Source organism: Meriones unguiculatus, chromosome 15 (assembly GCF_030254825.1).
Source record: "Meriones unguiculatus strain TT.TT164.6M chromosome 15, Bangor_MerUng_6.1, whole genome shotgun sequence".
In the NCBI taxonomy this organism is placed as follows: Eukaryota; Metazoa; Chordata; class Mammalia; order Rodentia; family Muridae; genus Meriones; species Meriones unguiculatus.
The window spans coordinates 50,724,555-50,740,762 of record NC_083362.1 but is presented as its reverse complement, the minus strand read 5'-3'; the positions used below and the strand labels follow the sequence as shown (position 1 = coordinate 50,740,762).

Genomic DNA, 16,208 nt, shown 5'->3' with positions numbered 1-16,208 from the left:
TTTCTTGCCCTCTTGCCTTCTTGCTTTCTTACTCTCTTACTCTCTCCCCTTTCTCTATCAGGGCGCCCTCCCCTCTTCCCCCTGCCATATCTTGCTTTCTCTTTCTCTCTCTCCCTCTCCATCTAATAAACCTCGTTCACATAAAATCTGTTGTGTGCATCATCATTTCATTGGTCCTAACCCTAACCTTGAGCACTTGGGAGGGCAGAGAGGAGGACTGCTCAAGTTCATATGAGTCAAAACCAAGCAGCATGAAAGTAGAGAGCCAGCTTGAGCTGTACAGTGAGGCCTTGTCTCATAAACAAAGCAAAAGGTAGATAGACTTCATGAAAAATTTTGTGAGACGTGTTAACTTCATGTATGTACTTTAGCATGTACTAAGTTTACTTGCCAAGTTCTATGTTCTTGTTTGGTTTTCTTCTCGAACTTGAGTTATATATTGTATTTTTAGCACAGATTTACGTTCCAATTATCTTCTCAATACTACAATTGCTGGTGTGGAAGAGGCAGATGTCGTTCTCCTAGTTGGTACAAATCCACGCTTTGAGGCACCACTATTTAATGCGAGAATTCGAAAGAGGTAAGTAATTTAATCTTCATTTAATAAGAACTTTAAAAATAGGTGATTTTGTTTTATATATGGAAATGATATTTTAGGTGATTCCTAATAAGTGTTAGTTGTAGTGATACTAGAAGAGAGGAAAATTCCTAACAGATTGATTCTGTCCCACCTCCTTGGCTTTCTTTTTTATGTATATGAATGTTCTGTTTTTTCACACACACCAGAACAGGGAATCAGATTCCATTACAGATGGTCGTGAGCCACCATGTGGGTGCTGGGAATTGAACTCAGAACCTCTGAAAGAGCAGTCATTGCTCTTAACCACTGAGCCATCTCTCCAGCCCAGCTTTCTTTTTTTATATAATTTATTTTTATTTTATGTACATTGGTGTTCTGCCTGCATGTATGTCTGTGTATGTCAGATCCCCTGGAACTGGTATCACAGACAGTAGTGAGATGCCATGTGGGTGCTGAGTATTGAACCCATGTCCTTTGGAAGAACAACCAGTGTTCTTAACTACTGAACCATCTCTCCAGCTCTCAGTTTTAGGCTTTTCCATTTCATTTTCTTCTTTCTTCCTTTCTTTCTTCCTTCCTTTCTTTCTTTCTTCTCTCTCTCTCTCTCTCTCTCTCTCTCTTTCTTTTTTAGATGTCTCTGTGTAGACTGGGCTGGCCTAGAATTTACAGAGATCAGCCTGCTTCTGCCTATTGAATGCTGGGATTAAAAATGTGTTTTACCCCACCTGGTTTCATTGTTATTGAGGTAAGGTCTCATGTGGCCCAGGCTAGCCTCAAGCTCCTATATAGTCAGAGTGAACCTTGAGTTCCTGATTTTCCGCCATTATCTCAAGTGCTGGTATTATAGGCAGGTGCAACCACACCTGGTCCTATATTTTTTTCTTTTCTTTGAACAAGGTTTTATGATATGGTCAAGGCTGGCCTCGAACTTTTAATGAAATCAGGGCTGAACTTGAACCTTCAGTTTCCACCTTTCTTTGTGAATTATATGTTTGAACTTTATGTGTGTGTGTGTGTGTGTGTGTGTGTATGTGTATATATATTGTGGGCATGAGCATGCTATGGTGTGGTGTATACGGGGTACAACTTTCAGGAGCTGGTTTCCTCCTTCCACCATATGAGTGAGTCCCAGGGATTGAATTGAGTTTATCAGGTTTAGTGTCAAGTACCTTAACCTACAGAGCCTTCCTGCCAACCCCACCGTCTGTCTGTTTTTTGTTTGTCTTTTGGTGCTAGGGATTAAATTCAGGACTTTCTCGCTAATCCTAGGTAAGCACCTGTCAACTGAGCTGTATCCCAGCTCCATCTTTTATAGGAATTTCATTCTTCTTGTCCAGCATCCATCTAGAGCCTCACATTGCAGTTGATGTCATGACATTTTAGGCCCTTTTTACTTTTTCGTAGAGCACAGGATAGTTATTTTGTAGAACACCTTCCATCCCTACTGTCTTTTACTTGTATTGTAGAGACATATAATAGGGTGACTATATTATCTATGTAGATTATGATCTAACCTGGGAAATGGTGGAGGGAAAGAGGGAGTTACTGCTTGAGGATAACAGGTAAAAACTAGCACTGCTTCAGGCAAACAAGCCACACTCACAAATAGTTTTGAAGGATAGCTGGTTGGTGGTGGTGCACATCTTTGATTCCCAGCACTTGGAAGGCAGAGGTAGGCCAGTCTCTACGTTTGAGGCCAGCCTGGGCTACAGAGTGAGTTCCAGGATAGCCAGGGCTACACAGAGAAACCCTGTTTCAAAAACCAAAACAGAACAACAACAAAACCTAATAGTTTTGAAGGGGGTAGCTTCATAGTACTCTGCTGTAAGAAAATAAATGAATTTATTTTCATGGATATTTGAGAAATGAGTGACTCTGCTATACAGGTACTGAAAAATACAACCTACAGGTCAGTTATTAAAAAATAATCTTTGTTTACATTGGACTTGTACTTAGTATTCCTACACAATAAATTTCATTCCCTGAATTGTTTATACATTTTCACAGGACTCTTATTTTGAAAGGTACACATTAAATTATATCTGTGAAGATTAAATATTCTGTGAATGCTTTTGTGCTTTAGACATTTTGTGATTGTAAATAGACTTAGAATTGTTGAGACCAAACGCTATGATTAACTTAGTTGGCTATAAAATTGTTTTTGTTTCAGCTGGCTTCATAATGACTTAAAAGTGGCCCTCATAGGGAGTCCAGTGGACCTCACTTACAGCTACGAACATCTGGGAGACTCTCCTAAAGTACTGCAAGACATCGCCTGGGGGAGGCACTCCTTCAACCAGGTGCTTCCAGGCTATACAGACCTGCTGTTGCCGGGCTTTAACCACTCTTCTCTTCTCTACTTACTTACTTATCTATATTTCAAGACAGGGTTTCTGTGTGTGATTTTGGCTGTCCTAGAACTCACTCTGTAGACAAGGCTGGCCTCGAACTCACAGAGACCCACCTGCCTCTGCCTCCTGAGCGCTGAGATTAAAGGCGTACGCCACTACTGCCAGGAGATTTATTTATTTTTGTGTGCTTTGGATGTTTTGTCCACGTGTATGTCTGTGTGAGGGTTCAGATCCCCTGGCACTGGAGTTTCAGACAGCTATAAGTTGACATGTGGGTTCTGGGAATTGAAATTAGCTCTTAACTGCTGAGCCATCTCTTCAGCCCCGTTTTTAAATTATTACTATTATTATTTCTTTTAGATTTATTTTATCTGTATAAGTTTGTTTGTTTGTTTACCTGCTTGCATGTATATCTACTACTTCTTAGCCTATGGAGTTCAGAGGAGAGCATTGGGTACCCTAGAACTGATTGTGAGCTGCTATGTGGGTGCTGGGAACTGAATTCCTGCTGCTCTCCAAGAGCTCTGAGCCATCTCTCCAGCTCCTTTAACTTATTGTGGTCTTTGTTTGTCTGTTTTAAGATAGTTGGTTCTTTTTTTTTTTTTAAGATTTACTTACTATTTATACAGCATTCTGTCTGCATGTGTGCCTGTGCACCAGAAGAGGGCACCAGATCTCACTATAGATGGTTGTGAGCTACCATGTGGTTGCTGGAAATTGAACTCACTACCTTTGGAAGAACAGCCAGTGTTCTGAACCTCTGAGGCATCTCTCCAGGCCCAATTTATTGTTTTTAATACTGTGAGCTGCTTGTTCTTCAGTTTACTAATCAATCTTGTGCTTCCTATCGACTTAAGACTCACATCCTTATTGTGGGTAAAGCAAACCCTTTACTGCTTTAGGAATGCTCTGCTGCTTCCCCTATTTTTGTGTTCTGTCTGGGTCTTGGTGGAAAATGGAAGCACACTTTCTTTTGTGTTTTAACTTTTGTACTCTTTTTTTTTTTTTTTTTTTGGAGACGGGTGTCTTGGTAGGTATCTCTGGCCGGCCTGGAATTCATTATGTAGATCAGGCTAACCTGAAAGCTATGATCCTTTTACTTCTACATGCTGAGAATACAGGCATGCATCACCACTTCTGGGTCTTCAGTAGCATTTGAATATCTATAGGGATGTTTTCTAGGTTGTGTGGATCCTGCTTATATTCATTCCAAACAAAGGATACTTGGCTAGGATTTTAATTCCCAATGCTTACTTGTATAAAATCTATTTTATGTGATATTAAGCTTTTTCACAGTAACGTTGGCAAGAGGTTTTTATTAACTCAGATGTTGTTAAGAAAATTAATAATTCTTTATTAGATTCCCAAATTTGGAAGAACATTAGCTTATACTTGCAGTGTTTTAAGGTCACAGTTTTGGTTTTGGTTTTTCTGTTTTTTAATAGGTCTTAAAGAAAGCTAAAAAACCAATGGTGGTTTTAGGCAGTTCTGCACTTCAGAGAAGTGATGGAGCAGCAATTCTTGCAGCCGTGTCCAACATTGCACAAACAATTCGGGTGACGAGTGGCGTTCCTGAAGACTGGAAAGTTATGAATATTCTGCATAGGTTTGTTGATTGTTTTACATACTAGAAAATTGAAGTGAGTGTGTGTTCGTGTGTGTATGTGTCTTCCTAATTGACTTGTCATGTTTACCTGTGCAAACAGCGTTTAGAAACATTATTCCCATTGCAGTTATAAAATGTAAGCTATTTTAAGAAGAATGCAAGTAGATAAGTAACAGTAAAAAGTTTATCAAATAAGGGAAAGATGAGGGCAGAGTGGAAAGTAAATAAAATGAAACTCATTTATTTGTATGGTAACTGAAAGGTCAATTTCAAAAGTAGTAGAGATTTGCTGGCCTACGTGAAGCTCTGGGTATATTCCCCCATACCACATTAAAAACATGCAGTGATACACACTAATTCCAGCTGGCGTAGAGGCAGGAAAATCAGAAGTTCGAGTTATTTTCTACTATACAGTGAAGTTGAGACAAGCATGGGATATGTGAGTTTGTATTAAAACATCTTTATCATATATTTTTGTCCTTGATTTAAAAATTACAGTGAATCCTCTGACTTTGATTAAATGATAAAAATATAATCTGAAAATTTAGCTAAAAACATTTTTTGGAAAACATTCCATTTATGGTAATTTATTTCAGGAAAGCTGAAAAGAGAAGAGAGAGTGTGAAAACGAAGTAGTTACTTCGTGATCTGAAGATAATTGCGATTACTGCTTTATTAGTTTCTTTCCTTCTAGTCTTTTTTCCCTGTGTAATTTTTTTAGTTATATAGTTGAAATTATATTGTGACTACAACTTTGTGTTCTGATTTAGCTCATTTTCTTTTTTTTTAAGAATTTATTTATTTATTATTTATACAATGTTCGGCCTGCATGTGAACCTGCAGGCCAGAAGAGGGCACCAGATTTCACTACAGATGGTTGTGAGCCACCGCGTGATTGCTGGGAATTGAACTCAGAACCTTCAGGAAGAACAGCCAGTGTTCTCAACCCTGAGTCATCTCTCCAGCCCTAGCTCATTTTCATTACCAAATAATTTCTGCCTATAATTGGAAATCTTTTATGAACTTTTTTCCTTAATACTTTTTTTGTACAATATTTTTGATCAAGTCCTCTTCCTACCTCCCTATTCACCTCCAACTTCATGTTCTTTCTCTTCACAAAAAAAGGACAAATGAATAAAACCCAGTAAGACAAAAAAAAATGCCGAAGTAAAACAAGAGACATTAATAATTATTTACAATAATAATTTATATCATTGTTTCTTTTTTAATATGTATGCTGGTGGTGGTTTCTGATGACTTTTAAATAATTCTGTGAGTGACTGGGGAGTAGCTTAGTGGTGTAAAGTACTTACCTATCTAGGTGCAAGGCTCTGTCTTCTATTCTCAGCCCCGAAATTAAACAAACTAAGCAAGCAGTGTTAACACAGATAATGCAGAACTGAAGATGACCTCCTTCCTTAGGGCATAGAAGCAGAGCTGCTGGGCTAAACAAGGTGGATGTTTCAAGAGCTGTGTCGCATGTTTCCTCTAGCTTACAAGGGAGGGTTGTTATTTTGAGCCTCTTCCCTAGAAGATTAACAGTTACAGCAAAAAATTTTATAAGGGTGCATTCCCGTGTATGTTGTAATGGTTTTTACCCGCTTGGCTTTTTCCTTCCTTTCCTTTCCTTTTTTCTTTCCTTCTTGCCTTCCTGCCTTTGTGCCTTCCTTCTCTTCACCACCCCTGAGGTTTTGTTTGTTTTGTTTTTGGGTTTTTCTTTTGTTTTTGAGAAAGGGTCTCACTGTGTAGCTGTCTGGCCTGGCACTTGCTTTATAGACCAAGCAGGCCTTGAACTCACAGAGTTCTGCCTCCTTCTGCCTCCTTAGTAATGGGATCAAAGGCTTGACCAGTCACCCGGCCTTTTTTTTCCTATTCCTTCCTTCCTTCCTTCCCCCTTCCCTCCTTCCCTCCCTCCCCTTCCTCCCTCTCTGGATAACTTTGAACTTGCTTTGTTGCCAGGACAGATTGTCCTCAAACTTGCAGCCCTCCTCCTAGCTCTGACCCTTGCATATTATTTCATGAAAAACAGGGTCAAGAGGAGGATGCATAGCTCACTGTTAAAGTGCTTGCCTAGCACACACAGGGTCTAGGTTCAGTCTCCAAAACCACAGGAGCTTGGTGGCACATGCCTTTAATTCTCAGCATTTGGGAGTCCTCTACATTTATGTGAGTTCTAGGCCAGCCTTGTCTACAATTCGAGGACAGCCAGGGCTACACAGAGAAACCCTGTCTCAAAAAAACAAAAGAAAAAGAAAGAGAGATACTATGCTATGCATCTTATATTTAAGTGGGCAAGAACTATATACAGGGGCTGGAGAGATGGCTCAGAGGTTAAGAGCACTGGCTATTCTTCCAAAGGCCCTAAGTTCAATTCCCAGCAAACACGTGGTATCTCACAACCATCTAGAATGAGATCTGTATGCATAGTAAATAAATAAATCTTTTTTAAAAAAGTGTTTAATAAAAAAGAACTGTATACAAAAGAAATTATTCCTTTGTAATTACTGAATTTGAATTGCTTATACTGAAAATGCTACATGTATATTTGAAATTTCATAATTGTTTGATAGGATTGCAAGTCAGGTAGCTGCTTTGGACCTTGGCTATAAACCTGGGGTAGAAGCAATTAGGAAGAACCCTCCTAAAATGCTGTTTCTTCTGGGAGCAGATGGAGGTTGTATCACACGACAGGATTTGCCAAAGGATTGCTTCATTGTTTACCAAGGTAAGTTAGCACCATCACACCAGACAAAAGGGAATCATACATGCTGAATACCAAAATACCATTCTGAATAGCTGTTCCAACTGTATAGAAGAAGTTCATTGAAATGTGTCCACTTTGGGTCTGCTTAATTGAATATGTGACATTTTTATTTGCAAGTTTTTTATAATAAACCTTATTTTAAAAATCAAAACAAATAAAATCTGCTTGTTACCTAGAGAGGTGGCATGTGCCTGTGATCTAGCCTTGGGAGGATGAGACAAGAGTTTGAGACCCTTCTTAAAATCCCATCATAGGTGTCATTACATTTGATGTTGTTAATAAAAATTATTACCTAATGGGCTGGAGCTATGACTGTAGTTAAGAACACTAGCTATTCTTCAGGTAGCTTAGATTGATTTTAGACACCAACATGGCAGCTCATAACTGTTTATAAATGCTTATAACTGTTTATATCCAGGGGCTCCAACAGCCTTTTTGGCCTCAGATGGTACCAGGCATGTGTGTGGTACACAGATATACATGTAGTCCAAAAATAGAAATAAAAATTTATATACACACACACACACACACACACACAAACACAATTTATTTTCACACAATAATTTTTAAAGATTTCTTGCCTGATATTTTTAATAACTGAAGAGATAGGGCAACCTCAGTTCTCAGTAACAGGAATGGCTGAAGTTGGCTACTCCTTAAAAGCAATGTTGAACAATAGTCACCTTTCCAGAGGCTCACCTGTAGTTTCTTTCCTAGGAAGCTGAGGTAGGGTGATTGAAAGTTTGAGGCCAGCCAGGACAACATAAGTGTCAGAATGCTTAGCGTTATTATTTAATAATATATTATTATTATTATTATTATGTTATTAGAGAAAATAACTTTAATAGTGTAAGATACTTTTTATAATTTATTTTTGAAACAAGGTCCCATATAGCTCAGGTTGATCTCTAATTGAATACATAGCTGAGGATGACCTTGAACCCCTGATCCTCCTGCCCACACCTTCTAAGTACTGGTATTATAGGCATGTATCACAATGTCTGACTGAACTGTGAATTTTAACCACTTGGATTCTGAATTACAGGGCATGGAGTAAGTCACATGGTTTTTTGTTGCTTATGTAGGGGCTCGTGAATGTGCATTTTTATGCTTGGCAAGAGCTCCCCCCCTAAGCTATATCTCCATCCCTTGGTTGTTGAGAGAAGGGTCTTAATATGTAGCCCAGGCTGACCCTGAAAGGGAGGCTGGCCCTGAAGGGATTGCAGTTGTGCACCAGGTCCTAAGTAAGTTATGGTACACTAGTCCTTAACCAAAATGCTAAGAGTAAGTAAATAGGTTACACTTAACGTAACACTCTTTTTGGTTTTTTGAGACAGGGTTTCTCTGTGTAGTCTTGGCTGTCCTGGAACTTGCTTTGTAGACCAGGCTGGCCTCAAACTCATAGAGATCCGCCTGCCTCTGCCTCCCAAGCACTGGAATTAAAACGTGCACTGCCATACCCTGTTGCACTCATTTTTAAGCTCTCTTTTATTTGTGGTTCCTTAAAGTCTCTCCCTTCCGGCACCCAAACCCTAGGTAGAAAAGAGAAGGTTAGTGGGGAGAGGAGTCACAGACCCGTTTACTTTTCCTGGCTGTTTTGGTTCAGTGGGTTCTTTTAGGTTATACCAATCACCGTGAATAGCAGGCACAGCCAGCAGTCTCCTCCAAGCCACTGCACCCCAAAGTGTCTCTCTCCCTGTCTGCTCTAAACCACCACACCATCCATCTCTGCTTTCTCCAGACGGCCACCTGCCACATGCCAGCACTGCACGCCACTCTCTCTCTGGGCTCTCACACCACATCCTCAGATCCCTAGACTACGCCCCTTTGTGCTACACACGGCAGGTCTTTACCAGCTGTCAAAGACCACGCCCTGCACAAGACAGATACCAGCTATGGACAAACTGAAGCCCAACTAAAAACCCACACTTGGGATTAAAACAAAAACACGTCTACATAACGGTTTTGTTTTTGTTTTTTGTTTTTGTTTTTTGTTTTTTTTAAAAACTATTACAATGCCCAGCCACTTTCATAGTTTTTGAAATGAGAATAAAAGTGTATTTCGGGACTGGAGGGATGGCTAAGTGGTTAAGAGCACTGACTGCTCTTCCAGAAAGTCCATGTTCAATTCCCAGCACCCACATGGCAGCTTATACCTGTCTGTAACTCCAGTTCCAACACCTTCACAAAAGACATGCATGCAGTCAAAACACCAATCCACATAAAAGAAAATTAAAAAAAAAAAAAAAAAAAAAAAAGAAGACTGTAGTTCAGCAGGGGCTGGAGAGTTGGCTTAGCAGTTAAGAGCACTAGGTAATCTTCCAGGACTTGTGTTCAATTCCAGGCATTCCACACGGCAGCTCACAACTGTCTGTAATTCCAGTTAGAGAGGATCTGACAACCTCATACAGCTATATATGTAGACAAAATGCCAATGTACATAAAATAAGTAAATAAATGTTAATATAAGTAAATAAATATTAATACCCTCCGACACATCAAAAAGAAAAGAAAAAAAAAAAGAATGTAGTTTAGGCCAGGTGGTGGTGGTACGTGCTTTTAATCCCACTAACTATGCGTGTAGTTCACTATAATAAATTATGTAGTTTGCATGATGCAGTTTGATGCACAGAACTACCAAAATAAAAATAGGAACTAAAAGGAGGTATACTGTCTTCACATATAACAGTATCCAGTGTGTATTGTGTTGGTTTGCTGTTGGTATGGTGGTGATAGGTTTTGAGATAGGGTCTTAACTGCGTAACTCATACTGACCTCAAGATTCTCCTTTAGGGCCCCCAGGTACTAGGATTACAGATGTGTACCAGTACTTCAGATTTATTCATTTTAATTAATTTATTTATTAATTTTGCTAACACATGGTTCCACTCTTCTTCTCCTCACAGGGCATCATGGTGATGTTGGTGCTCCCATAGCTGATGTTATTCTCCCAGGGGCTGCCTACACAGAAAAGTCGGCTACTTACGTCAACACTGAGGGCAGAGCTCAGCAAACCAGAGTCGCAGTGACACCTCCGGGCTTGGCAAGAGAAGACTGGAAAATCATAAGAGCACTCTCTGAGGTATTATTTTTGAGGCATTTCTTTAAAGTCTTTTTTGTTCACTAATATGTATTTAGCAGCTTCAGATGTAGCGCAGTTGGTAGAGTGCTTGCTTGGCATGCTGCTTGAAGTCCTGAATTCAGTAAATTCCTTTATAGAGCTTGTAGTGTGGGAAACAGAACTCCAGTTTTAGGAGATCTGAAACACTTTTCAGGCATGCATATGGTACACAGATAAGCACACAGGCAAAACATGCACACAAGTAAATAATTTTTAAGAAAGAAAAAATGTATGCTAAATATGCTAATAGAGTTTTTTTTTTTTTTTTTTTTTTTTTTTTTTTTTTTTTAGTAATACCACTCTATTTCATCATAGTTGCAATTATGAATTGCCCCCTTTTTCGTGTTGGATATTGAGCCCAGTCTGATGTATATCTAAGCCCCAGTCCTGACTTTTTTCTCCGGACAGGGATTCTCTGTGTAGCTCTGGCTGGCCTGGAACTCACTCTGTAGTCCAGGCTGGTCTCAGGCTCAGAGATCCACCTGCCCCTGCCCCCCAGGTGCTAGGATTAAAGATCTACACCATCTTACCCAGCTAAATGACGTTTGTTTTCCTGGGTCATGGCCCATGCATGCTGTAGCATGTATTTGGAGGTTTAAAGAGCATCCTAAGGAAATCTGTTCTCCCCCTGCACTGTGTGGGTCCTAAGGATTGACTCAGAGCTTCAGGCTTGTTGCCAGGTGCTTTGAGTCATCTTGGCCTGCCCTAACTCTGACACAGTTAAGTACTAAAGTTGTATGTCATGGCGGATCTGTTCTGTTGTAGATTGCAGGTATCACTCTTCCATATGATAGTCTGGATCAAGTGAGGAACCGTCTAGAAGAGGTCTCTCCTAATCTTGTTCGATACGATGGTGTTGAAGGAGCGAATTACTTTGAACAAGCAAGTGAGCTTGCCAAGGTAAAAGTTTGCCCGTGTGCAGTTTCCCTGATGGTGAATATCTGGGCACAACAGTGCTGATTTTCAGTACAATTATTGGTGTCTTCTATCTTTTCAGCTAGTGAACCAGGAACTTCTTGCTGATCCACTTGTACCACCTCAGCTGACCATAAAAGACTTCTACATGACAGGTAAGCGACTGTTTGATGACCAGCCACTCCAGTTACTCACAGAGAGCAGAGGGCCTCTGTTAGCTGTATGGCTAGCTTTGGGACTGTTTGCTATTAATTTGAAGATCTTGGCTTTTGAACATTTACTTATTTGTGTGTGGGCAAGTATGCATTGGCCATGAAGAGTCCAGAGGTCAGAGGACAACCGGAAGGAATCAAACTCAAGTCATTAAGCTTGGTGACAAGCAACTTTGTCCAGTAAGCCACCTCACTGGCCCCAAATCTGAAGCTGTCAAACATTAAAGCTAATGTAATTTAGTAGACAGGGCTGGCCTCAACGCTCATTTTGTATATACTCCTGGTACTTTGTACTCTACCCCAGTCCTCTACATTTCATGTATTTCTGACATGTAGTAAACAAAATCTGAACACCCAAAAGATTTAAAAAATATTTTATGTATATGATTGTTCTATATGCATGTACACCTGTAGGCCAGAAGAGGGTATTAGATCACACAGATGGTTGTGAGCCACCATGTGGGTTCTGGGAATTGAACTCAGGACCTCTGGAAGAGCAGACAGTGTTCTTAATTACTGAGCCATCTCTCTAGCCCAGGTTTAACAGATTTTGAATGTAAAAATTATACTATTATAGGGAAAATCACTGAATAGAAATTTAGGAAGAATTTTTCAGAGTACTGACAAAAAAAAAAAAACCTTAAGGTTTGTCTGAAAATTATAGATGGATATTCAAAATATTTGACTATGAAGTATGTTAAATAGAACTTCTGATGTAAGTTGTTAAAAAGTTTTAAGGAATGCAGACTACCTGAAATGGATTTTCTATAGATTTGACAACAGTTGATAAAGCTATGGGATAGTTGATTTGTACATAATTTCCTACATAAAAACACTTAAGAGCATATATACATTTGTTTATTTTGAAACTGGATCTCACGTAGCCAAGTTGACCTTAAACTCATTGTGTCATAGTAGAGGGTGACCGTGAGTTTATAATCTGAGTTCTAAGATTACAGGCCTGCACCACCACAATTCATGTGGTACTGGAGAGCCAGCCTGGGGCTTCCTGCGTTCTAGCAGCTGAGCTACATCTCCAGCCCTAAGATGATGTTTAATAGCTTTTTCTTCTTTAGTTTATACCATTTATAAAATGTGTATAGGTGTTTTGCCTGTATACATGTTTGTGTACCGTTTGTCTTTCTAATGCCTGAGGAGACCAGGAGAGGATGTCTGAACCCTGGGACTAGAGTTATTGATAGGTGTGAGCTACTATGTAGGTGCTTGGAACTGAATCCCAGTTTCTGCAAAATCTTAACTGCAAATGATCTTAACTCCTGAGCCATCTCTTAGCCCCTGTTTTATACATTTTTTTAAATTTATTTGCTTTTTAAAAAATTTTATGTGCATTAGTGTAAGATGTCAGATCTCTGAAGTTACAGACAGTTGTGAACTGCCATGTGGGTGTTGGGAATTGAACCAGGGTCCTTTGGAAGAGCAGACAGTGCTCTTAACCACTGAGCCATCTTTATGTCCTTGTTTTATACATTTTTAAACTGGTGTATATTAATAGGTTATTTCAGTGAGGTGATAGAAGTGTTAGGATCAGGGCTAACACAATGGCTTGTTGTGTAAAGGAGCTGATGCCACAGAAGTAGAGAACCAACTCCCAAAAATTGTTCTCTGACTTCCATAAAGACACTTGTGCAAGAATAATACATTTTTAAACAAAAGTTTTTTTGTCCTTGTTTTTTGTTTTGTTTTTTTAATAAATATAAGTTGAGATCATTATAGAACATACAACCAAGCTCAAAATCACAATGAAACATTACTATGACTTCTGGCTCTTAAGAGCAGAGGTAGAATGATTTCTGTGTATTCAAAGATTGGCAGTTTTTGCTGGGCGTGTTGACTTCCACGTGGAGTTGAAGGTTAAACTCAGCCAGAAAGCAAGACCTTTTCTTGAATAAGCAACACACACACACCTTTTAGCTTTTTTTAAAAGCTGGGAATAGTGATGCATAATGCCTCTCATCCCAGCATTCAGGATGCTGAGGCAGGAAGATTGTAGGATTCAAGGCCAGCCTGGGCTCCATAGCAAGACCCAATTTAAATTAAAAAAAAAAAAAAAATCAAAAGAAGAAGAAAACCTATTATGATCTTGAATCCACACACAGACAGAAATACCAGTTTTAATGTTTTGGACCATCATTTCTTATGAGCATATACATAGGTTTATTTAATCAAACAGAAAGCGTATTTAGTTAAATTTCTTGATTAAAATTGTTGCATACTATCAGGTTTATCCATACAATAGTGTGTACTTTAATTGATTTTAGTATGTAAGTTAGCCTAAAGATTTAATAAAATCTTTTGTTTGTTTGTTTTTTGGCACAGGGTTTCTCTGTGTAGCCATGGCTATTCTGGAACTCACTCTGTAGATCAGGCTGGGTCCACCCAGAGATCCTCCTGCCTCTGCCTTCCAAGTGCTAGAATTAAAGGCATGCACCACTACCACCCAGCTTATGATTTTTAAAAAAATATTTTTAAGTTATTATAACAAGAGACTGTGTGTGTCAAAGGATAACCTTCTGAAGCGAGTATTCTCTGTCCATTATGTTGAGGCAGATGCTCTCGTGCTGTTTCTGTCATGCTTTGTATTCCAGGCTAGCTAGCCCAAGCATTAGGGTGATTCTCTTCCTCAGTGACCGTTTTGCCATAGGAGTGTTGGAGTTTCTGATGTGTGCCTGTACATCAAGCTTTTACATTGGGATACAGAGATCAAACTCAGATTGTCAGGCCTTTACCAGCATGGGTGGGTTTTTGTTTTTGAAAATGTGTCTCACTGTGTAGCTCAGGTTGACCTCAGACTCATCACAATCCTCCTGTCTCAACTTGTGGAGTGCTGGAGGACAATGAGCATGAGCTATATAGAAATGATAAACTGTGTTGTGGAGTTTGTTTTCTTAGATTTTTAAGAATTTACTGTCATTTTTTTTCCACACTGGCATGTAATCTAGCTCTTATATGGTTAGTTAATTATTGCTAGAGAATAAAAGCAGTTAGCAAGCCGGGCATTGGCGGGGTACACCTTTCATCCCGGCACTCAGGAGTCAGATCTCTGTTGAGTTCAAGGCCAGCCTGATCTACAGACCTAGTTCCAGGATAGCCAGGGCTATTACAAGAGAAACCATGTCAGGGGTGGAGGTGGGGGTATGGAACAGCTGTGGTGGTGAATAGGAGGTGGTGGCAGGAAGATCAAAGTTCAAGGTCACCCTTGGCTTCATAAGACCCTAGCTTAAAAATTCTGCCAGTGAAGAACTCAGGTTCAGAATGTATTGCGGTTGCATTACAGTCTATTGTTCTTGAATACGCAACATTAAATTTTTCTCTGTGTGTTCTAAAGTTACATTAGTAAAAACTTGGCATAGTGGCTCCTCCCTTCTTTAATCTCAACACTCGGGAATCTGAGGTAGGAGGATAACCCCCAGTTTGAGGCTGACTTGGTACACTATTGAGTTCCTGTCTGGCCTGAAATCTGAGATGCTGTTTCAAAAACAATGAAGTTGTATTAACAAAATGCATGTTTTCAATGTCTTTCAGATTCAATTAGCAGAGCCTCACAGACAATGGCCAAGTGTGTCAAAGCTGTCACAGAGGGCGCTCAGGCAGTAGAGGAACCATCCATATGCTGAGACATCTACCAGGGACCCAGTTTTGCTACAGACAGTAAATGGACATTGGTGTAATTCCTTACAAGTTAATGTTTTCCAACATAATTCTGAATGATGTAATATTTAAAGTTATTATGTATTTGAAAATGATATTGCACTTATCAAAAATTTGGCAGTTTAAAGTTTATGTGTTGTGTGCAAACATTAAGTAGTTTAATAAAACTATCATTTGTTCTTCCATGTTAAAAAACACAGATCCTTAAAATGTGAAATTTTTTTATTTTGTTCTTTTTTTTTTTTTTGGCTTTTTGAGATGGGGTTTCTCTGTGTAGCCCTGGCTCTCCTGGACTCACTTTGTAGACCTGGCTGGCCTCAAACTCACAGCAGTCTGCCTGCCTCTGCCTCCTAGAATGTTGGGATTACAGGCGTGTACCAGCGTACTTTCATAAATTTTGTTTCAAAATGGATGAAATGAAAGGCATTTCAGGTCTAGGGACGTAGCTCATTGGTACAGTATGTGTGAGGCTAAAGATTCAACCCCTGAACAAAACAACAAAGATCTTCCATTCAGTCCCACATTTTTGCTAAAGACTTAGGGGCCAATAATGGGTAAACGTGCTTGCTGCCAAATCTTAAATAACAGAGTTTGAGCTCTGGAACCTACATAGTAGAAGGAAGAAACTGAATCCTACAAATTGCACACACACACACACACCGATCTAGCCAGCCTGGGCCAGAGTTAAGACGCTGTTCCAAGCTGACCGTGATGATGCACCCCTTTCATCCCAGCATTTCATCTCAGGAGGAAGAGGTAGGTGGATCTCTGTGAGTTCAGGGACAGCCAGGGCTATACAGGGAAACCCTGTCTTGGGAGTGGTGGGGAGTCTCAAGAAGAAAAAGATTTTAAGTTTTTAGTTAAAATGAATTAATAGAAATGTGGGACTGGAGAGATGGCCCAGCTGGTAAGAGCAGTGGCTGCTCTTCCAGAGGTCCTGATTTCGATTCCCAGCACCTACAGAGTGGCTCACAACTGTCTGTTACTCCA

The 16,208-nt window shown here is 39.7% G+C and overlaps 1 protein-coding gene across 1 annotated transcript in view; it reads left to right on the top strand.

The window, feature by feature from the left end:
- Ndufs1 (NADH:ubiquinone oxidoreductase core subunit S1) overlaps window positions 1-15,417 on the top strand; it is a 35,930-nt gene extending 20,513 nt beyond the window's left edge. Inside the window, exons 12-19 of the mRNA XM_021648511.2 lie at window positions 452-580; window positions 2,751-2,880; window positions 4,377-4,537; window positions 7,108-7,262; window positions 10,208-10,383; window positions 11,188-11,322; window positions 11,420-11,492; window positions 15,093-15,417. Coding sequence (XP_021504186.1) covers window positions 452-580; window positions 2,751-2,880; window positions 4,377-4,537; window positions 7,108-7,262; window positions 10,208-10,383; window positions 11,188-11,322; window positions 11,420-11,492; window positions 15,093-15,184 — 1,051 coding nt within the window. The 3' untranslated portion in view covers window positions 15,185-15,417. The remainder of the gene's footprint in view (window positions 1-451; window positions 581-2,750; window positions 2,881-4,376; window positions 4,538-7,107; window positions 7,263-10,207; window positions 10,384-11,187; window positions 11,323-11,419; window positions 11,493-15,092) is intronic.
- Window positions 15,418-16,208: the final 791 nt, after the last annotated feature.